This window comes from Ambystoma mexicanum, chromosome 1p (genome assembly GCF_040938575.1).
Source record: "Ambystoma mexicanum isolate Mex_15411 chromosome 1p, UKY_AmexF1_1, whole genome shotgun sequence".
In the NCBI taxonomy this organism is placed as follows: Eukaryota; Metazoa; Chordata; class Amphibia; order Caudata; family Ambystomatidae; genus Ambystoma; species Ambystoma mexicanum.
In genome coordinates, this window is record NC_090921.1 from 787,624,279 (window position 1) to 787,647,134 (window position 22,856).

The 22,856-nt window shown below is 45.5% G+C and overlaps 1 protein-coding gene across 1 annotated transcript in view; it reads right to left on the minus strand.

Annotated features, from left to right (window-relative positions):
• Positions 1 to 16,086: 16,086 nt before the first annotated feature.
• Positions 16,087 to 22,856, minus strand: part of CFAP141 (cilia and flagella associated protein 141) — a 100,173-nt gene continuing 93,403 nt past the window's right edge. Inside the window, exons 3-4 of the mRNA XM_069651709.1 lie at positions 22,569 to 22,698; positions 16,087 to 16,292 (exon numbers count right to left, since the gene is read on the minus strand). Of these exons, the coding sequence (XP_069507810.1) occupies positions 16,191 to 16,292; positions 22,569 to 22,698 (232 nt within the window). The 3' untranslated portion in view covers positions 16,087 to 16,190. The remainder of the gene's footprint in view (positions 16,293 to 22,568; positions 22,699 to 22,856) is intronic.

Genomic DNA, 22,856 nt, shown 5'->3' on the forward strand with positions numbered 1-22,856 from the left:
AATTTCTAATATAATGCCCTAACACTCCGTTCTTAGTGCAGACAGGAAGAGGTCGGAGTTGGGAAAATAATTGGCTCGCTTGCTGGGGGAATGACTACACCAAGCCTTATTGAAATTGGGTTCCCAAATCTAGTGGCCAACACAAGTCAAAACAAGACGCCTCATCTGTACTTAGTTGTAACTTTGTGCTTTTCTGACACAAAGGAAAAGGTTTCTGCAATGGTAGATTCTAGAGCGACATGGAATTTCTTTTTTATTTTTTTATCTTTCTTTATTGGTACACTTGGTAGCACACGGTACAACTGCACAACATAATAGAGCATCAATACAAATTTTGCAGAGAGGTCGGGACAATGATATGTGGATGTGGGCATTACAGTCTATAGTAGGTTGAAGCATGGATATACAAAGGGATGGGATCGTGTGGTTCCTGTAGCAGGAGTTGCGTGTCATGGGAGTAATTCACGTCAATTGAGAAGACGAGGGTTTATTGTTGTTGTGCGCCAGAGGTGCGATTTAAGTGGATCCCAAATATCTTTTGGTCGGGCTTTCGGGTGGTTGCAGGCATGCACACTGCTCTTCCATATCGTTAGCCCACACAACATCTTTTAACCAGTGGTCTTTGTTTGGAGCATTCACACTCGTCCAACATAAAAGAATACAACGTTTGGCTAATAAGAGACACATCCGCACAAATTTACACAGCACCCAGTGGAGGGTCAGAAATATGAAACAAGCAGAATGATGGCAGGAGGGTAACAACCCTGCCAGTCATTTCCGACAGCATCACACACATATCTCTCTAAAAAGTTGCAAGTTGCGGGCAGTCCCACAGCATATGAAAGTATTTAGCATGAAACATATGCAATCTGCTGGAGTTTAGTAGTACCAGTGTAATACTTTAAGTTGTATCAATTGGAATCGGGAATTATAGGACACTTTGCGTGTTTGTGTGCACATGTCGGTCCAGAGGTCGTCGGGGACATCTAGTTGGAGATCTTCCGCCCATTTAGCTCGTACATTGTAGTGCAATACGCCCAAGTGAGTTTGTATTAAATGATATAGGGACGACACTCAGCTCTGACTGTCACTTGCTGTCAGAACAAACCCTACCAAGGCATCATTTGCAGGCTTAACCGGGAAGCAACTCCATAATTTCTTGCACGCTTTGTGCAAACCTGCATACTGCAACCACTGTGAGGACGTGTTGTACCTTAGCCCTGGGACATCAGTGGTTTGGATGAAGTTGTCCTCCCTATACAGTGACCCCAGTGTGTGGAACCCGTATTGTGTCCAAGCCCCACGCGAGCCAGCACTGACCCGCGGAAGGGCTGGAACACAATTCCAAAGAGGAAAGTCTTCATGGTAAGGGTCCTATACACCGATCTCTTTCCATATTTTGCGCCAAGCTAGCGCTGTGACACTTGCATGGTCGAATCCGCAGTCATCGGGGAAACTGACGGGAAGAACCAGCGATCACAGGCCCTTGTCCCCTGCAGAGTATTTTTTAAGTTGTGTGTGGGGGGCAGATGCGTTATCACCAAACAAGAGGTCCGCAAATTGTGCCGGTGCAGCTAACCAGTAAGTTGGGGGCTGCAAACCCTCCTCCTATCATATGAATTTGTTAGTGTCATAGTGTCATTTCAACCGCACCGCCCCGGAGTGCCAGACAAATTTGCAAATTTCACCTTCTAATTCTTGAAACAATGCTTGCCCAGGCCACACAGACGCGTTGAGGAAAAGATACAAAAGCTTGGAAGAACTGTAATTTTGAGGAGGGCTATTTTTCCGGCTATTGTAATGGGGAGATGAGCCCAGCCTGTTAGCTTAGCTCGTAGGTGAGTCATGTACACTCTGAAGTTGCAGTCATATAGCACAGGGCCATATCTTGCAACCGTTACCCCTAGGTAGCATATGGACTCTGGAGCCCACTTGAATCCTTGTAGATCTTCGGGTTGGGTAGTGGCATCCTTAAGGGCAAAGAGTTTGAATTTGCTAAAATTTACCCGGAGACCCGATAGCTCTCCAAAATGTAGGATATCTCCCATAACAGGCCTTAGGTGTGCTTGTGGGTTTCAAATATATACCAGCGCATCATTTGCATAAAGGGAAATTATCTGCGGTTCACCCACTATTCTAATCCCACGATACCCATCCTTAAGCCTTAGGATATTCGCCAGTCGTTCTATAATGATGGCAAATATCATGGATGACAATGGGCATCCCTGGCGGGTGCCTCTGCCTATCTCAAACTATGGGGAGAGCAACCCGTTCGTATTGACCCTGGCCATTGCTGCTGTATAGAGGAGGCTTTAGCCCTGAGGAACCCTTGGCCAAATCCGCGCTTGGATAGCACATCAGCCGAGTGGCTAGAATCTTCGCAAACACCTTTACATCTGAGTTAATCAAGGATAGGGGCCGATAGGAGCCACATTGATCTGCAGGCTTCTCCAGTTTCAGCAAGACCGTGATAACCGCCTCGCGCATGGTGTCAGGGAGCGACAAGGACACAGGGGACTTTCACCAGACCTGAAGGAGGTGAGGGACAAGCGTTTATATAATTAAGCTGTAAGGCCGTCGGTGCCAGGGGCCTTCCCAGATGGAAAGGGTGGTCTATCACCTGAATGATGTTGGATAGGGAGATTGGGAAGTCCAATAGGGCCTTGGTGTTGTATGATATCTGACGGAGTGGGAATGTATCAAGAAACATATCAATCTCCTCCTGTGTACACGTGTGTTTGTTAGTATATAACTCCTTGTAGAAATCCGCAAATACCTCATTAATGGCCATAGGTGTGTGAACTAGGCCGCCTAAGGTGTTCGTTATGAGTGGAATGCACCGACTGCAGTGGTCGAAGTGTATGAAAAGAAGTAGTGGAGCTATGTTTCCTACTGGGCTGCACCACTCGCCACAGACCCCATTGCCGCGCCCCCTCCCATGCACAATACAAACCCCAAAACACATGTGCCTGCTGTTTAAGGAAACGTCCTGTGCAGTGCACTGAAAGTGCAAGTTCCAACCTCTTCCTACACTTTTATTTTAAAACGAAACCGTTCCGGAACGGTTTCTTTTTAAAACAAAAGTATAGGAACGGTAAAACTTAATTAAAAGAAGTAGAGGAGCACCACTCCCGACCGCTCCCACCCTCTTCGACCACTGACCGACTGCCGTTCTCTTGTCGCGCCATGCGAGCAAGCAGTCTACCAGGCCTGTCTCCATCCCCTTGTCTCCTATCAGACATTGAGGTGTCAAAGAATGTAACTTCACGCTCAGCATGGGCCCTAAAGTTGTCAATGGCCTCTTTGATCTGTGCCAACATGGCCGTAGGGGGATAATTAGCTAGTTCTCGTTCTAGTTTCCGTAGTTTGTCTTCACATTTCACTATGCTATGTCAGATGGTTTTGAGGACACTGAACTCCACCGCCATCAGAATCCCCCGGAAGTAGACCTTGAAGGTTTCCCAGAGCACACCGTTCGAGGGTTCAGAGCCTACATTTATTTAAACAATTGCACACGTGGAAGCGAACGCCGCATCCTGCAGCGCCAGTGGTTTAAAGCGCCAGTTGTTACGGGGCCTGGAGAACGTTGGCAATGTCAGGGAGATGCTAACTGGGGAATGATCAGAGTAGGTGCGGGGGAGGGTTGCATGCCCTCTATAATAGTGGATGCAGCTCGTTAAAGATTTCTCAGAGTGTGGGTGGATCTGTCCAGTTCTAGATCTAGATCTAGGATAGTGTTGAAGTCTCCCCCCCCACAATATAGGGATTAGTGGATATCGGGCAAGTTCATTCAGAATGTCTGTGTAAAACTTAGGACCATCCGTATTGGGGCCGTAAACATTCAGCAACAGTATTTCTCTCCCCGCAAAAGCCGCATGTACCAAGACATATCTGCCCAAAGGGTCTGCCGTTGCATGTTTGCAATGGAATGGGAGAGATTTGTCTAGCTTGTGAGGAGTATGTAGTATAGAAGCAGTTACCCCACACCCCCAGTTCAAAGCGAACCCTTCACAGGTCACTGAGAGAGCATGAGTTTCCTGCAAATACAGGATTTGAACTTTGTCTTTCAATATATAGTTGTATCTTCTGCCGCTTGATTGGATTACCCAGGCCTCAGACATTCTAACTATGGCAGGTTATGCATCCCATTTAGGTACAGAGTGAGTAATGTCGTCTCCTGAAGTATATAGATTTGACCCTCCTGGTATCCTTAAATTCCTTTCCATGCTCATCATTTTCTTAAATGTGAGTGCAGTGTGTATCAAGTGCAATTTAAACAAACTCAACAATTCCCACCCGCATCCCCCCTGGAACGAGGGTGATGATGTCCCCCAAGAAACATCCCAAACTGTTAACGCAACATTGCATGGGGAAACTGGTGCACGAGTTTACCCGGGCCAACACAGGACTAAAATACAGAAAAAAAGGATGAGTGTTCACGCCCTTCTTATATAACTGCCCCCACCAGGGTCGACACGCCCACCATCAACTGTGGGTCTGTGGATACGAGAGTGTCCATTCCCAGCATCACAGTAAAGTAGCGCCAGCAACCAAATGTATACAACTTTTTCATGAGAGGCCGGAGAAAAGTGGGTCACTTTTGCAAGGACAGCCACTGAGGCTCGTGCTTATAGTTCAGGGGGTCAGTAGAGTGTCATCCAAAAAGCTCATGGCTTCGTCAGGTAGCGTGAAAAAGAATGTCCGATTGTTCCACTCCACACGTAGCTTGGCAGGATATAACATCACGTATTTCAAATGATTGTCTCGTAGTCGTTTCTTGACCGCTAAGAAAGATTTCCTCTCCTGCTGAACGGCCACTGAGAAATCGGGACAGATAGATGTGTATTCTGTTCGATCCCAACATCCGATCCCCTTGTTCACGTGCTGCTCGGAAGATCGTGTCTTGGTCTTGGTAGTTAAGAATACAGGCAATGATGGGTCGTGGAGGTGCCCCAGGTCTGGGTCTAGGATCTAGGGATCTATGTGTGCGCTCAATTGCAAACAGTGGCTAAAAACATTGGGTTCCCCAGAAGCGGCAGTAGGGTGGTCTCTATCGACTGCTCCAAGGATGATTCAGTATTGGTTTTGGGAACTACTATAATGTGGATGTTATTGCAATGAGATTGTGATTCCAAGTCATCCTTCTTTTTTTTGCACCTGAAGTACACACCTGGAGAGTGTGGCAAGTTCCATTTCTCATGGTGGACATATCATCTTCCAGTGTGCCCACTCTTGTTTCAGCCTCCACTAGCCGTTGATGAGTCTTATCAATGCGAGCTTTGCGTCTATGGTGCTGATCATGTCGTCAAGTTTGCTGCGCACCTTGGCAAATCCCTTCTGCATACACAGTGAGTTCCATCAGCATTGCTTCTGCTTCCTTGCTTGTGGTTGGTCCACTGGTGGTGGGCAACTTAGAAGCAGATTTGGTGTATTGGCTCATCGAGCGTTGGTTTTACTGCTCCCTTTTGTCATACTGCACAGGGACAGGGGTTACAGTCCAAAGTTAAGAGTGCTCCAAGGGTATCAAGTGTCCTAATTTAGTTATCTACTGTACTGCAATGGCGGCAGGTCAATGTCTTCTCGCCTGCCGTGAGAGCGCAGACAATGAGGATAGACACTCAACCCTTTAGGTGGTAGGGTAAAGCAGAGCGATCGCCCTGGGACTCAATCAAGGCCTCCTGTAGTGCTAGGCAATTTGAATCTAGAGAATGCCAAAGTTTCATGCAGATCCGGAAGACAGTTATCACTACACTAGGTGCTAGGTGCACACTCGCCGCCGCAGTTGTCAATGGACTGGCTATGCCGGCGGATCGCCTCGCTGTCGTTAAAATGTCTGCCGATATTTGCCTGAGAGAGTTGTAGGGCTTAATCCATAATGGTGGTCCGGATGGTGGGTGAGGTTGTGCCTGTACTCCCTGCCCCTTGGACACTGCATGTTGGTGGGAAGAATGCCAACCCCCTACGGATCTGTCCTCAATGGTGTTGGGCTTGTGTCTATCTAGGGTGTCCTCCAGGGGGCCCCCGCCACAGGTATGTGAAGAGGCTGCAGCACAGGGAGACCCCTGCTGCAGTGTCAGTATTCAGGGCGTGGGAGGATGATGCAAGATAGTCCTCGCTGGCAGCGGGGGAGGAGCCCTGCGTGTCGCAGCCATAGGCTGCTATGGATGTGATGAGTGGGAGGTGGGAGTTTACCGAGCTCTGCGACCTGGCTCGGAGAGACTCAGGGCTCAGGCTGATGTGAAGGAGTCGGCCCCTGTGGTGCGGTGGGAGGCGCAGCTCTTGCCATGTCATCTATCCTTCACCATTGCTCCAGAGCGGATCACTCGTCCATCACTCTCCGGTCACTGTTCGGGGTCGGGGAAGGGACCATGTGCTGCCGGAGTTGTCCGGGGTTTGGCAGCTCGTCAGTGGTTGTTGTGTAGTTAGAGAAAGACGGATTCTGTTCCAGTCAGCCACGGGTGAAGGAGCTCTAACTGAGAGCCACCATCTAAAACGCCACGCAACAGTGCCCCCCGACAGGGATTTCGTAGATATTATCCTTGCCACCAAATTAGGGATACCAACTAGGCCGAGGGTGGCAGAACCATTACAAGTGGTCGATGAGTCTTGTTTACTGTTGGGGCCTATCACAACACAAACTCTAGTCATTAAGATGGTGAGTGCAATGGTACATGAGGAGGTTATCACCTTTGATTTGATTGCTGCACCTCAATTTGGGTTGATTCTGGGAATGCCTTGGTTGGTGACACAGAATTCAGGAATTGATTGGGAGGACCAGACCTTAACATTTCATCCGTTAAAGTGTGGTGAACATGTGAGGGAAGCCTTAGGTCAGACAGCCTTCCTGGTGGAGGGAGCAGAAGTATCAAGAGTTTTCCAAGCTTTTTGACAAAAGAAAGAGGTTTTGCCCCCTCATAGACCCTATGATTGTGTAATTGACCTTGAGCCTAATGTGAAGTTACCATGCAGTCGCATCTACACGCTCTCCGAGAAGGAAACACAACATTTACGACAATGTTTGAATGACATGCTAGCCTGTGGTTTTATTAGGCATTCTAAGTCTCCACTCTCTTCTCCTTTATTCTTTGTTCCTAAGAAGGATGGTACTTTGAGGACCTCTATAGATTACAGAGCACTGAACAGAGTCACCATAAAGAATAGGTTCCCTTTAGCCCTAATATCAGTCCTACTAGATAAATTAAAATCAGCCAAGATCTATAGTTAATTATACTTGCGAGGGGCCAATCATCTGATTCGCGTAAAGGAGGAAGATGGCCTTTCAGACAAAGTTCTGCCTCTTTGAATATCTAGTGATGCCGTTTGGATTATGTAATGCTCCTGCAGCTTTTCAGTAATTCATACAAGAGGTGTTGCAGGAGTATCTGGATGTTTTTTGTCATCGTATACATAGATGACATTCTGATTTATTCCAGTTCTGCAGAACAACATGTCCAACAGGTGAAAGCCATGCTGCAGCGGTTGCAGGAGTAAAAGTGTGAATTCCATACCACCCGGGTGGAATTCTTGGGGTTTATCCTTACTCCGGCGGGGTGATCATGGATGAGAAGAAGGTGCAGGCAGTCCATGTGGTGGCCCTCTCTGCGGTGTGTAAAGGACGTTCAGTCCTTTCTGGGTTTGCTAACTTCTACCGCCGCTTCATTAGCAATTTCTCACACACTATTACCCCAATCACAAGACTCCTAAAAAAAAACACAAAGTTTAGATGGGATGAGGAAGCAGAGGCTGCATTTCGGAAGTTTAAATCTGCTTTTACGGAAGCCCCGATTCTGCGGCATCTGGATTTCGAAAGGCAATTTCAAGTATAGATGGATACTTCCAATCTTGCGAGAGGGGCAATCTTGTCTCAACAAACAGAGGATGGGGTGATGCACCCAGTGGCATTATTTTCAAGAAAATTGACCAGCTGTGAGTAGGATTATGCCATTACTGATAAAGAACTGTTGGCGATGCCGACCGCTTTCCACGAATGGTGGCATTATTTGATGGGTGCTCACCATCCAGTAACAGTGCTTACCGATCAAAAGAACTTGCAGTTTCTGAGATCAGCTAAAACCTTGAGTTTGGCAACCACCAGTTGTGTTGGTCTCAGTTTTTTGAGGAATTTCAGTTTGTGGTAACTTACTTGCCAGGAAGAAATAACAGAAAGGCGGATGCTCTTATACGGCAAGGGAATATGGAGGTTGCGGCTCAGGAGAAGAGGAATATGCTCGCAGTGGATCGAATAGTTGGGGCTGTGACGAGGGACATGTTGATGGAAGTACGGGAAAGTCTTCCCACTCAGGAGATGCAGAAATGGCAGGACAGGAAAAGAAACAAGAGTATTTGGGATGGTTTAACATATGGTGCAGACAAGCTATACCTACCCATTCAAACGTTGAGAGAAAGGGTGCTGCTTTGGTGCCACAAGTCATGATTGGCGGGTCATGTTGGAAAAACTTTGAGAATGTCGCAAAGATATTTTTGGTGGCCAGGAATGGCTTTTGACACTCATAGGTGGGCTCATTGCAGCCCTCATCAACTCCAGACGAGCTTTGGACACATATCTATGGACTTTGTAATAGACCTTTCCGGAGGATGGAGGGTACAATGCTATAATGGTGATTGTGGATTACTTCCCCAAGTAAGCTTTTTATTCCTTGCATAGGGGTACCTAATGCAGGGGAATTGGCTAGATTGTTCCTAAAGCAGTTGTGCGATTGCATGGTTTACCACGGTCTATAGTATGGGATCGTGGATCACAGTTTACATGCAGATTTTGGCAGGCTTTTTGTCATTTGTTGGGAATCTCCTGCAAGTTATCACCCATAGACTAACAGGCAAACGGAGAGAGTGACTCAGATGATGGAACAGTTTCTGCGTTGCTTTATTGCTGACAGCATGACCTCATAGGTTCAAGCTTTATTGATAGCAGAATTCTGTTATAACAACTCAGACCATGCGTCACTGGGTATGTCACCTCATATGTGCTTGTACAGGCAGGAGTTAAACATGCTGCCAGAGGTGCTTCCATCCAGCAACAGGATACAAGCAGTAACAGAGCGTAAGCAGGAGCTTTCCATGATCAGACAGAGAGCGTGCAAACAATTGGTGAGGGCTAAGGAATGGTTTAAGGAATACATGGACAGAAGAAGGAACGAGGGTCCTGCGTATGCTGTGGGAGACACAGAATATTAAGCTGGCAGGATCTTGAAAGTTTCTACCACGATACATTGGGCCTTACGCTATGTCTAAAACGGCAGTCTGATTGAATCTTCCCGCAAACTTGAAAATACATCATGTTTTTCATGTTTCCTTAGTGAAACATGCAGTTGCTTCTGCCCAGCCTCAGCGACCACCGGCACTATTGGAGGATCGACAAGAGGAGTATGAGGTTCGCCGAATTCTGGGCTCAAGGAGGAGATGCAGTCGGTTGTGGTATCTTATTGAAGGGGCAGGGTACGGTCCTAAGGATAACTCGTGGGAATCGGCTGCGATAGTTCCTGCTCCAAGACTTGTAAGGTTGTTTCATCAGTTATATCTGGACAAACCCGACCTGAAAGGGGCCCTGAGGGAGGTGGTAAGGATTGGGGATGGTGTTGTGGGATTGGTGTGCTGTGGCAGGAGCCACGATATCCGGGCAAACAAGCTGTGGCATTGTCAGACAGTAGAAGCAGCCTTTTACAGGAAGAACTACATTTCCCATCAAGGCCGGTGGCGGCCCCGTGACAGGACACACGAGAGAGAGGCTGGCGGGTCGGTTTCTTAAGCTCTGCCCCAGCCTTTGCCGTTTGCTGGTGATTACGGGTGTATGCGGGCACAGGCTGAGAGCAGTAGCAGCTGTGGACGCAGGTTTGGAATGTTTGGGGTATGGCATGCATGAGTAGCGGCCGAGAGGGTTCCGGGCTGGGCGCGGCTTGCCTTCCTCTGCGGTGTCGCTCTGCAAGCTCTCCCGCGGAGTCGAGTTGCTGTGTCCCGCACACCTGTAATATTCTCAGGAGGCTGGCAAGTCAGCAGCATGATGTTACAACGCCCTACCAAGTTCGCCTGAGGGTACCGCTGTCGGTCCTAAAGCCTAAGATAAGTACTTGTTGGCAATCTACATAGTGTGACACCTGTTTTGGTGGAGAACTGTGCATGGGCCAAACTGTGTTCTTCACATGCAAACTAATGCCTATGCCAAACACAGAATGCTACAGAAACTAGAGGACGATTGATTGGGCATTTCCCTATTGTTGCAAAACTAATTTCATGCTTCCATGTTGTTGGCAGTGGCATATGTATTTGTCTTGCTAATGTCAGGGTTTAATGAGCCCATTACATGTGCTTATGTTTGTGCTATTGTCTGGCGACCATCTGCTCCTCTTTGTGAAAGAAATGTATGGGAATGTTTGACAGGAGAGTACAGGTTTTGGGAATAGAGGCTCTTGAGTAAGGAAGGGCTGACTGTTTCCGGGCACTTGTTACAGGTGCTATCTGGTCAATCTACTATTGAAGGTACTTATGTTTAAAGGCACATTACTTGTTTGCATATGCTTTGTGTTTTCCCATACTTCCCCTTCTCATGTGTTTACATTTCATAGTCCTCTTTCTGGTATTCCTAACTTCCCCTATCCACCCATTGTGAAAATGCATTTATTCAGGTTAGCCTTAAGCTCCTCCTTTTTTCATTTCATGCACTCCATTTTGCAATCTCCTATTTTGTGCTGGAAGGAATATGTTCGCCGCACAGGAATGCGGAGCCACACAGAAATGTTGTTGCAAAGAACGATGAGCTCATTGTTTATACAGCCTTTTGTCTTGAGCAGCCAGGGCACAGCACGATAAGATATACGGCTCTGCAGCTATTGAATTGCGTGGGTCTCACAAATGCACGTACTAATAATTTATGACACAGGAGATGTTCTGTATGTACCAGGAAAGGGTTACTATAAATAAATTGTAAGACACACTGATGCACAGTGACCCTTAGTCATGAAAACAAAGAGAATATTGGTAGGAATGTCTCCTTTTAGTGAGAACAGTCTGTTGTCTTGTAAGGTCAGAAAGTTAGAATGTACAAGCATGAAATCACTGATGAATATATGTTTCCACAGAAAACCCAATACGTAGCAGGGAGCTGTAAGCTTTCTATGACATGGCATTCACAGCAGAACTCATGTAAACTGGGGAGCATAAAAGACGTGATTTCCTTTCTGTAGATTGCTCACTTCTCCACAGCTATTGTGTTGAACCTGGGTCAGCTTGAAGCGAATAAACTCTGTTGTTATACTTATCTCTATGTCTGTTGGCCTTATCTTATTTGCAGTACAGTTACCAGATTTTGGGTTTACAATTGGTGCCCGGAACGTGGGGCCCTTTCGAGCATGATCCATCGTATTTCGAGGACAGAGTGACTGAGCGTTGGGACCACTGAGTACTGGGGATCCCTGCCAAATTGAGACAAAGTTTCTTGCAGCTGCTACTAGTGATCCACATCAGCCTCTCCACCCAGTGATCATCCCGTCGAGGGTTCCAGACCGTAGCTGTGCGACTAAGTTTTCGCCCTTTTGAAGACCACCAGCCACAGATTTCGTTTGATGGGGGAAGTTTGATTTTTATTGAATTCAGGTGAGTTTTGTTTCGAGTTGGCTGTACAAAAATATTTTGCAGTGATAATGACGTGGAAATGCTCATTGTTGAACCAGTACGTATTCAGTTAAAGCAAAATGTCACCTTACTGGGCATACCACAATACAAGGTTTCAGTGGATGGAGAAACCGCACTGAAAATGATAATTTCAGATCTTGTACCTCTAGTGTCATTGAATGGATTACAGGTAGCACTTGTAACAGTCCCATACTTCCTGTATACAAGAAGGGTGACAACGTACTGCCGTACCGTTTTGTAATTGATTTACGGCCCATCAATAAAATTGTTTGTCCCCAGTTTCCCAATGTGCCTAACATCACGACTATTTTGACTATGATTCGGGGTAGGGTGTTTCGACAAGTAGGTGGGGTCACTGCTTGATGGTCTGTATTTCTTTGTCAGGTTCTTATTTACTGATGTGGATCCGTCAGCGACATCTTGGCATCACAATCTTGGCACTTTTTAAACCCGGTGTTTGGGTTTGTCGGTGCTGAAGACCAAGACATTTCAGATAATTCTCGAAGAAATTTCTGAAGCAGGCCGCAGTTCACGAAGTGTAAGCTTAGTCGGAAAAACAGAACTGAAGCCAACGGGTGCTGAACGTGCTATATATGCCTTCAATGACATAATTCACGAGACAGAGGCCCTCGAGGGACATCGAGTCGACTACATCGATGCACAGCGCCCTCTGCCGGAATTACTTTTCCCCAAATCAGCTGAAGCTAGATATTGGAGATATCAAACATGATGAATATGTGGGAGAACACAATCCATTCCAATTGGCCCCTGCAGCGAATACACTTCTTGAAGCCATTTTTTTAAAGACATGTGACAGCGGTAGGGACTACTGTGGAAGAAAATGTACTTATTTAGTAAAAAAAAACTATTAGAATTAGAAGGGAAGTATCCATTAAAAGAGGGACATGGCAGGAGAAAAAAACGACATCCAAAAAGGGGAGGAGTGCAGAGCAGCAGCAATTCCAGACCCGTAGTGGGTCAAAAAGCAGTTGGTGGTGGGTGACATGAGACTGGCGGGCAGAAAGATGCACCATTTAAACAAACTTTCTTAAAGTGAAAGTGTGTGCTTTTGAGCCAGCTTTCGCAGCCGGTTGTGAAGCAGGGAGAGCTTGGTTAACATAGAAGGATATGCAAGATTAAGGCAAGTATATGTAACTTATGTCATTCAATTTCATGTAAATTGGCAGTGGCAATGCTGGGTTTTAACTGATATGGGGACACTAAGAGGTGCAAGGGATTGGGTTTGATTTAGTCTTGTAAAAGCCTTTCAACCAACTGAGAAAACTCTAGACAAATAGAACATGAGTTATTTGAAGGTAGATGGGTGATTAAACATTTTAGTTGTGAATTTTTGATTATTTCAGCCCTAAACACACAACAAATTAGAGTTCTTTTACGTTGGTGATTTGCAGCTGACAATAGCAACATTATTTATGCGCGCAGGGAGTCATTCGTATAGCTGGACCTTAGTATATTTTGCATACTGAATAAAGTAAATGTATCATGGAGAGAAAATCAATATCTTGCAAGCTGCATGTACAGCTTGATGGCCTAAAGATCAAGGTACTAGCAGCGCAGACCGTATTACCTAGCAGGTTCAGTTTCTTGCAGACCCTGTCTGGTGGTTCAGAGTAAGATGCCGGAGATGAATGTGGACCTCTTCTTTGCTACAGACACCCAAGGAATATTCTACTGGAGCTCTGTACTAGCACTCCTGCCAGGAAAGAAGGCGGCTTAATCGAAGCAGGTGTAATGAAGATCGGCAAAGCCAGCTAAAGAAAGTGGGCATACCTGGCATCATGCTCCTAGGGGCAGCAGGAGCCTCCAAGCTTTGAAAAATCACACGCTGATGTTGGCACAAAGGAGTCTTGCATTTGGGTATTATTGGAACTGCTGATCTGAATATGATCTCACTTAGATTTGGCGGAGGGAGGCCGGAGGAGGTTTGAGGGACTTGGCAGTTTAATGGCTATCAGTCCTCCCGCTCAGGCTCTGGGGAGTGGAAATCTGCCGAAAAAGGCATTGGTAAATGCTCAGCCTTTGTTGCCTTGAAGGTGTGGACAAGGAAGGCGGCACTGGACTCTCAAAAGGACCACGTTTGCTCTGGGAACTACATCTGCCCGATGAGTCAGAGCATGGTGTGCTCTAGGTCTTACAGGTTTCTGTTGAGGCATGCACTGGAGCTGCCAAGTGGGTAAAAATATTATTTGAATTTTTGGGAGACAAGGGAAACCTCAATGCAATCTGCTTCATGGTTGCGAGGGAAGACTGTCTGGTTTTCCACTGTAAGTGTTCTCGTGGTCAAAAGACATCCCAGTGACAGAGTGCGGGTATGTAAGAGAACAGGCGCAGTTCAGTGCTACTTTCAAAGGATATCTGAGCGGGCAGTAGAGCCGGGAGTATAGATAAGCCATCCCTTGGCCTTTTAGGTGGAGGTTGAGGGAAATCCTTACCTAACTTTCTTGTGCAGATTCACCATAAGGTATGTTAAAGCTCCTATCTGAAGAGGTGCCTCATCTGGATTCAGAGCTTCGCAGACCCATCATGAATTGAGGCCTTCCTTTTAATACTCCAAATACAAACACTTCCTCCTCTATCTATCAAAGTTCTGTATGTGGTGGACTCATTTATTAAATGGTGATTGCAAAGGCAGGACAGGCACTTAAAATCCCATCCTACCATTCTAACCTTACTATCTCATTCAGCGCAAGGCTTAAACAAGTGCTCCATTCGAGACAATGAAAAGTGAGTCCAGCAGATTCTGAAAAAAGGTGTCAAATGGCTAAAAAATTATCATTAAAGATGAAACAGGGCAAAAGCTGCAGACAAAAACATACATATGTTTGGAAATAAGCACTTGAAAAACAGGCTCAGGAATTTTGTCAATCTCTCAGGGTAGGCAGGCCAAAAATAGAAATGAAAGGCTGTTCTGCTGCATGCCACTGTAGAACCTGTTGGCGTTTAGCCTGTAGTGGACAGGCTCTCTTTCACATTCTGAGACCCTGTGTGTATTTTGAAGAAGAAAAAGATCAAAGTTATTTCTATGTTTCCATATTTTACTTTTAAAGGTTATTTCTATTGCATTTAATAAAAAATGAGTTTCGGGCTCACACTGGGCGGTTATGCATAACGATGAGTATCCCATTAAGGAGAATGTCTCTGTGTGCCACAGATACTTAATCTATTTAAAAAATGGAGCGCTTAATGATAGGAGAACTGTTTGACATTTATTTACATCTATGGCCACAGCATTAGTAAATCCCCGTTCAATTCTGGGAAGATTCCCTTGCTTTGTGCATACCCACCACCTTGCCTACCAACACGCCCTCATCAGCTAGATAATATCCACTATGTCTCCCCTTCTCCTGTTGCTCATATGCCACCAATTGTACACCATACTAACAGGCATGCATGAATCACAGCGGAACTAGTCTACCTCCACCACACACCAGAATTTATGGCTGCATAATAACATTTTTTTATTACTCCGTTCCCCTCCATACACCCCCTCAACCAACTAAAAGCCAGATGGAATCACAGAACCGCCTGCTTTTATTACACTAATCTCCCACTTTGATAGGTTCAATGGTTTCACCATGCACCCTTCCTTGAATAATCTCCTGATCATCTACCGCTTTGTCTCTTTTGAGATCCCTCTATGAATAATCCCTTTAACTGCTGGTGTGAACTATTTCCACAAGATCCATGTTTACCACCATCTCCCACCATCCCAAGTTCACACTATTTTCGTCACCCTTGATTTCTAGGTTCCTTCCCATACAATACCTCTGCAGCCCCTTAGGATTCCTCTATGCCACCCCTCATGATCCTTATATTCCATACTCCAACCCAAGATTATATCTATGCCATCCTGTTTACTTAAGTTGTCACTCGCCTGTTACACCTCTGAGATCGATTCATGCAACTCTACAGTGAGATCCCTTTATGCCACCATTCCACAGTTCATGAGAACACTTTCAATGTCCGCAGATTTATTTATGTTTTAAAAGATCTCTGTAACAGAAACCAGCCCCTAAATTCTATCAATGCTGCCCTCTCTTTAGATTCCTGACTACACCTGGTGATAGGGTGGCGAGAAGATTGGGTCAAGTGTCATTATGGCAGGCACATGAACAGTGGGTGCAGTAATTGTAAGCAGATGGGGGCACTGACAACAGTCTTACATCCAGGAAGGCAACACCACAAGTATGAGTATAAAGTAGCAAGGCATTGGTTGAAATGGTCTCGATTCTTAGGCCACCATATCCAGGGACTACTTACAAGTCCCTTGTCTGCATGCAATTTCAGGACAAGATCATCAGAACATTCATAGATGTAAAATGTTGATGGTTATTAACCCCACATGCATAAACAGAATCCCGAAATGTCAGGTGACACAAACACTTAATTCTTCAAATAGGGCATTGACACACTCCTGAATCGGAATATTCTCTGCATTTATTGTGATGAGGACAATGCCACACAAGTCTCATCTTCCATGTCCAGGGTGCTAGGACGTGTACATATTGTCAATCTTGTCTAAGTTACATTCTTTGGACGTAGAATGATTTCCCCATGCGATTCAGCTCCTCCTGGTATTGCTGATGCTCACACTCCAGAAGATTCTGAAGAGCAGCTTGGCGCACCTGGGGGAAGAATGAACAGTTCTCATTGTGAAACCATGCCAAAAAGTACTGGTGCAAAGAGAAAAGGTGAGCAACCCCTGGTACAGAGGACTTTACTCACTGAATGGACATGCACATATGAGAAACTCAATAGGCCTTGCGGTGGTACACAATACAAGCCTATGTTGTAACCCACCAATTTTGTGCAGACATACCTGAGCCAACCTACTAAATACAGTCACACAGTCATAACTGGGTCTATGTAGCACATGGACACGACTGCATCTGCCCACTATTAGGACATAGCTGTTTATGTTACCTATTCAGTCATGTCTGAGTCTCCATCTATGCAGCCATAATTCTGCTTCCCACAATGAAGCCATGCCTGGAGTCAGCAACAATTCAACCATGCCCGAGTCTACCTTCCATGCAGCCATTCTGGATCTGCCCATTAGTGACCATGCCTGTGATGCTCCACTATGCAGCTAATCCTGTTCTGCCATTATGCAACTATGCTTGTGGTAGACACCAAGAAGCAATTCAGCAAATCCTTGGGCTATCTACTAAACTTTCATGTCACGGGATACACGGTCTACCTACCAATCATTGCAACTCACAATACATAGGAAAAGTGTACATGTTCACGCAAGTGGAGGCAGCTAAAACGATCCTAGGCAAAGCCAGATCCATGTACCAACCAAAATGAACTGAACTGGAGCTGATGCCAAGTAAGCTCTGTAAAATATCTGCCCCAAGGAAAAAGCCCTTTCCATTGGCCTAATTACTTGTGATAGTTGTGGTTTTGGGTAGACAGTGATATAATCGGGCACCGCAACTTTGTTCACAGAAACAGAGCCACATAAATAATGCAGAAATGTAATAATAGTGGCGCATAATGCTATTCTACGGCACAAAATGTTGCTCTGTCTTGTGTTTAAAAAAGAATATTGTGGCCAAGGAGTTGTTAATGTTAAAGAGTACTTATACCGTGCACTACCACCACCAGAGTGGTCCCCAAGTGCTCTGGCGGGTCTGGAAAGAAGGGTGTGAAAACAGGGGGGGAAGGCGTTAGTAGGGTATAGTGGGAATACGAAAGTGCGAGTTGTGATGTCCTTTTGGCAGCATCAGTTCGGTTTGCACTGTTCGCTGAGCTTAGGTGCGATTTTCGGGATGGTGCGATTGCCAATGTGCTTTTGTGTTGTGTTATGTGTTGTTTGTATGTTGTTGCAGTGTAGTGAAGTATGTGTGGATTGCTGTACAGAGTGGTGGTTGTGTGTGTTTCTCTAGTAGAAGTTTATGCAGAAAATTGAGGTTTTACACTTGGGTTAGCAGGTTTTTTACCTCTTTGCTTTAGGTTCCTGTTCAACATCTGTCACCATCCTGTGTGTTTTGATATTGTTTGGCATCCTGGTTGGCAGAAAACTGAGGTTTTAGAGTTTGGTTAGCAGGTTTTTTCTCACCTCTTTGTTTTGTATTTCTGCTCAACATCTATGACCATCCTGTGTGTTTTTATATTGTTTGGTAGCCTAGTTTGCCAGCCTGTTGCAGAGTGGCAGTGTTCCTCTGTCGAATTTTAGCAGTGTGTGGACATCGTTGATGGATGCGTGTTCCCCCGCCTTAGGGTTAGTGATGGTTAGGTTATGAGATTAAGGCTTCCTTTTTGCAGTTGGGACTATGTTTCCTATTTCGTTTTCTTCTGGTCCAGGATTGAAGAGCCACGTTTTGAGTAGTTTTCTGAATTCCAGGTGATACCTTGTATTGCGGATGTTTTTTCGTAGGCCATTGCTGGTTTTTGCTCCTAGGTGAGAAAAAGATGATCCTCCGAATTTCCTTTTATTGTATGGTTTTGTTTCTAGGCGAATGTCGTTGCTTGATCTGAGTGGTCTTGCCGGATGGTAGATGGTTATTTTCTCATTCAGGAACTCTGCTCGTTGGCTGTTGATTACTCTGTGTCTTATGCACATCGTTTTCAACCCTATTCGTTGTTTTATCGGCTGCCAGTGTAGCATTTGTAGCACTGGGGTAATGTGTTCTCTTCTTGGTAGTTTGAGCAGGAGTTTGGCCGCTGCGTTTTGGATATGCTGAAGTTTCTTTAATAGGCGCTCTGGTATTCCTAGGTATATGCTGTTGGCATAGTCTACTCTGGACATGATGAGTGCGATGATGGTGAGCGTTTTGTGGGTGAAGGAGAGGAATGGTATGATCTTTTTTACTGTGTGCAGGAGGAAGAAACATTTCTTGATTATAGCTTTAAGTTGAGGCTCAAGTGTTAGTTTGTTGTCCATTAAGACTCCAAGGTTCTTTACTATCGTTTATGTTGTCGGTGATGTTCCTAGTTCTGTCGGCCATGGGGTGTATTGGTTGTTTTCCCCATTTTTGGATATGACCATTATTTCTTATATTGTGGGAAAGTACTAGTAGGCGAGGACACAGTTTCATGGGGGGGTCCCCCTAAAAGGCTCAGTAGACCAACTACTTCCTTACTTTCTGTGAGTGTATGGATACCATCTTGTTTTCTTCTATCATGAAATCTGCAAACAGTGTTAAAGACTAACTTCACTTTTTAAAGCAAGCTGCTCACTTTATTTCCCTGGCCTGAAACTCAGTATTTCATAATAACTAACCAGTACCCTTTGGAAATATGGCTGTAAACCACTCTCAGGGCGGGCTTCTGTGGTCATAAATCTCACTTCCTAGGGCAGACTTGCCTCGGGCTGAAGTAGTACGATTCTTATCTCGCATGTGTAACCAGTTACACATTTTCACACAGTTTTCACCTGCACTGCTTGGTTAATCACTGTATGATATTTCTCTGTTGCTTTAACATAAGGCAGTGGTATTCAAACCATGAGCAAAATGTAGGCAGGCCGGGACCCCACATAAATGCCATCACAGTCTCTGGGGTCCCCCTTCCCACTCCTAGCCCAGTCCCTGGGCTCTCCCACCTTGCTCCCACCACTATCCCATGGCTCCCCTATCCTGCTCCCACCACAGTCCCAGGGCTCTTCCCACCCCGCTTCTCCTACTCCACTCCCTGCATAGTCCCTGGGCTCCGCCTACCACACTCTCTGCATAGCTGCAGGGCCCCCCACCCAGTCTAAAAACAGCCCACAGGCTCCCTGACCTGCTCCAAAAACAATCCCAGGGTCTCCCACCTGCTCCAAAAACAACCACTCAGCCCCCCACCTGCTCCAAAATAAAAAAACAGAGCTCCCTCACCTGCTCCAACTACAACCCCAGGGCCCCTCTCCTTAACTCGTATAATCATGGTACCATTTAGTTCCTGCAACTGGATTCAAACACCCTGGAAGCACGCTCTCTGAAAAGTGACACAGAGCACGCTTCCAGGATGTCTATATTTCCTGAGTCAGCCACTCCCACTGACCCTAAGCCTGTCCCGTCAAACTGAGCCTGTGCGGAAGGGCCATCTTAGGATGGGATGTGCACAAACGTACATGTCTCATCCCACGCCAGCTTTTTTTTTCCTCCCTTTAACAACCCTCCTCCCCACCAGACTTAAGGGCTTGAAGAAATAACCAATATTTGATTTCCCCTTCTCCAACACATCATTGATTTCCGACGATTTTGATGTTTTAGGAGAGATATTTTTAAATGTGTCATTATTTTTTATTTGTTCTACCTGCCAGGTCTGACATGGTGGGCAGAACGGCCCCGCTCGCAGACCTTGACAGATGCACTGGCGCTGTTGCACATAGTGCCGGTGCATCCGTCCTCCCCATTCCCATTGAGTCAAATTTTTCCCGGCGCCCGGCAATGGGAATTACCGGGACCGTCGGGGTTGTAATGCCCTGGCAAGTCCCCATTGCCGGGCACCGGAAAAAAACTGACTCCGGCCGCAGCTGTGACGTTTTTACCGGCACAGCTACGGCCGGAGTCATAATGAGGCCCAATGTTTTAAAAACGATAATATTACATACAACTGTGGTTTTGCCACCTTGGACATATGACATCAATGCTTTGCTTACAGGGGGATTTTTTTTTGTCCTATGGAATTCCTTGTGTACACAAATATTTGCTCCCTGGTATCCCTCCACCCTTTCCTAAAGTGTGTTATAATTGGGGGAGATGGCAAAGTGGTCCGTTCTTTCATTGTTCTTTTCCCTTCCTCTTTGACACATATCTGATATTAGACAAACATGGAATAAAACCAATTAACACAATTAAAATAACTACCACACAGAAAATACCACGTAGATATGACTCTGTTCGTACATTTTGCTGTTAGGTTTCTACAATATATATCAATGCCTGTGTCCTCCCACTATGCAGCTATGCTTGGTACTATAGACAATTCAGCCATTTCTGGGTCCATCCACCATGCAGACATGCCTGTTTTCTCCCAACATGCAGTCAAGCAATGGCCATGCCTGGGCCTTCTCATTATGCACCAGACAAGAATAGGTCTCCAAATACCAATACCAATACCAATACCAGGATGTGCCAAATATGTACCTATGCATTGACTGCCAAGTATGAATGCATGCCGATATCGGACCAATACGTAGTCATGTCTGAGTATGCACACTATGTAATAATACATGGGTCTGCAGTCCTCTTTATTTACTTTGTGTTTCTGTATACACTCACATTGCCAAATGTTTGCTTCAAAGCTCTTGCTGGAGAATAGTGGATACCAATTGAATGCAGATCAGGCACTATGTCCATGGGCTAGTCAGGACAGATGTGGTTCCATGAGAAACTGCATAGTGAAATGAAATGTCATCATTCCCAACACAAACATCAGCAAAAGATAAGTACCTTTTCAATTACTATGTGGTCCCCATAAACAGGACAATGAGGATCAGAAATAGATGCAGTCCATATCAGAAAGGGGTTCCTGACGTACAAGGTCTAAAGTTCAGGAGCCAGACTGGGTACAAAGCTAAGACCCTGATGAAGAGAATGCAGACAGAACTATGGATCCTCAAGCTGCCATTCCAAAAGGCAAATTCTATGCGAAGAGAAGTACAGAGAAGAGTGGGAAGTGAGGAGGTGGAAAGCAACCTCACAGAAGACACCAAGGAAGATGCTGAGAAGGACCCGAGCATACCAAAAGAGCTATACTCTACAACAATAGCTCAGTGAAACTGGAAAGCCAAGAGGGAACTAAGAGAACTGGGTTCTTAGTGTTCTGCTTAGGACTTTCTGCAATCATGACGCATACTGCAGAAGCACTGACAAGTCAGAAGAGAACCCGAGAGCTGCATGTTGGATGTTTTGAGTCCAACACTCTACATGAATAGTGCAGGGTTGCAGATACGCCAAAAGAGAACCAAGGGAATGGAAACCTGGAATTTGCTAACAAACAAAGAGAATTGAATTCCGGGAGATGTGGTTCTAACATTTCGTAACATTAGTGCAGTGGCACTGACAAACTGAAAAGGCCCCAGAGACCTGAGAGTTGTAGTTCTAACACTCTGTACTCATAGCAGAGTGGCGCTGAGAAATTGAAAGAGAATAAGAAGAATTGGAAGGTGCAAGGTTTAATTGTAAGTCTCTGTTAAAACAGCACATGTGATACTAAGCAAACAAATAGAACCAAGAGAGAAAGGAACAATGAGCAATTAACACCAAGTTTGGTAGATAAGTCACTCCTCAACAACAGCACACGTGGCACTTATGACAGCCAAGAGAAATTGTAAACCTTTAGAGTTGTGAATCTTACATTCACAAGAGAGCACACATGACACTGAATAAGAAAGCCAGAGAAACATAGCAAAATGGAGATTGGCCATCCAGAATACTGAAAGTGAAGAAAACCAAAAACAAACCACTTAATAACTTTTTTATCTGGAAAATAAAAACATGTCCTTGTTTTACACTTTTATTTATTCATAGTCCGATGAGATGTCATGGAGTGCTTTGTGTACCGGCAGTGCCTCTGACGAGACATATTCTTAAAGTCATTATGGTATTTCAGTGGTAGCCATACCAGGGACTACATTGTCGGGGAACTGTGGGCCAAACACAAAGATATGGCAGGTGGGCATGAGTCTAGATTCTCTGAAAATGAGTCTGCACATTGGCACTTCTTTCCTTGTCTCATGTGACTCATCGGGCCTCAAAATGTATATATCCATGAGAGATAATTGACTCTGTGCTGTGTGCATGTGGATAACTGAGAGGGCACATGAAATTGTTTGCCCCAGTAGTAGCTTGTAACTTTAAATGTGTTACCGCCTAAATGTCCCTGATAGTGTTTCCTCTAACCAGTGTTCCTCAGGCACACATCTGTTGTGAGGCTCCTGGATCCCATGCCCCAATCCCACAAATTACCATCACCAGCTCTTTGTTAAGTTGTCCAGTTTCCTTCTTCATGTCCATCCGATGGCGCTTTTGCACTTTAGCATCATTATGCGCCTCTGCATCTTCTCGCCACCTCATCATTTGGTACAGGTCCTCATCTCTGGAAAAACAACATCCCGTCACAAACATATACAGACCAACATCATTTCTAGAATTATTACAAGACAGGGAGCCCAGGATGCACAGCCGGGTGTGCCACTGATACTTCTCAAAGTACACATAATATCTTGCTGGCAGATCGTAGAGACAGGACATTAT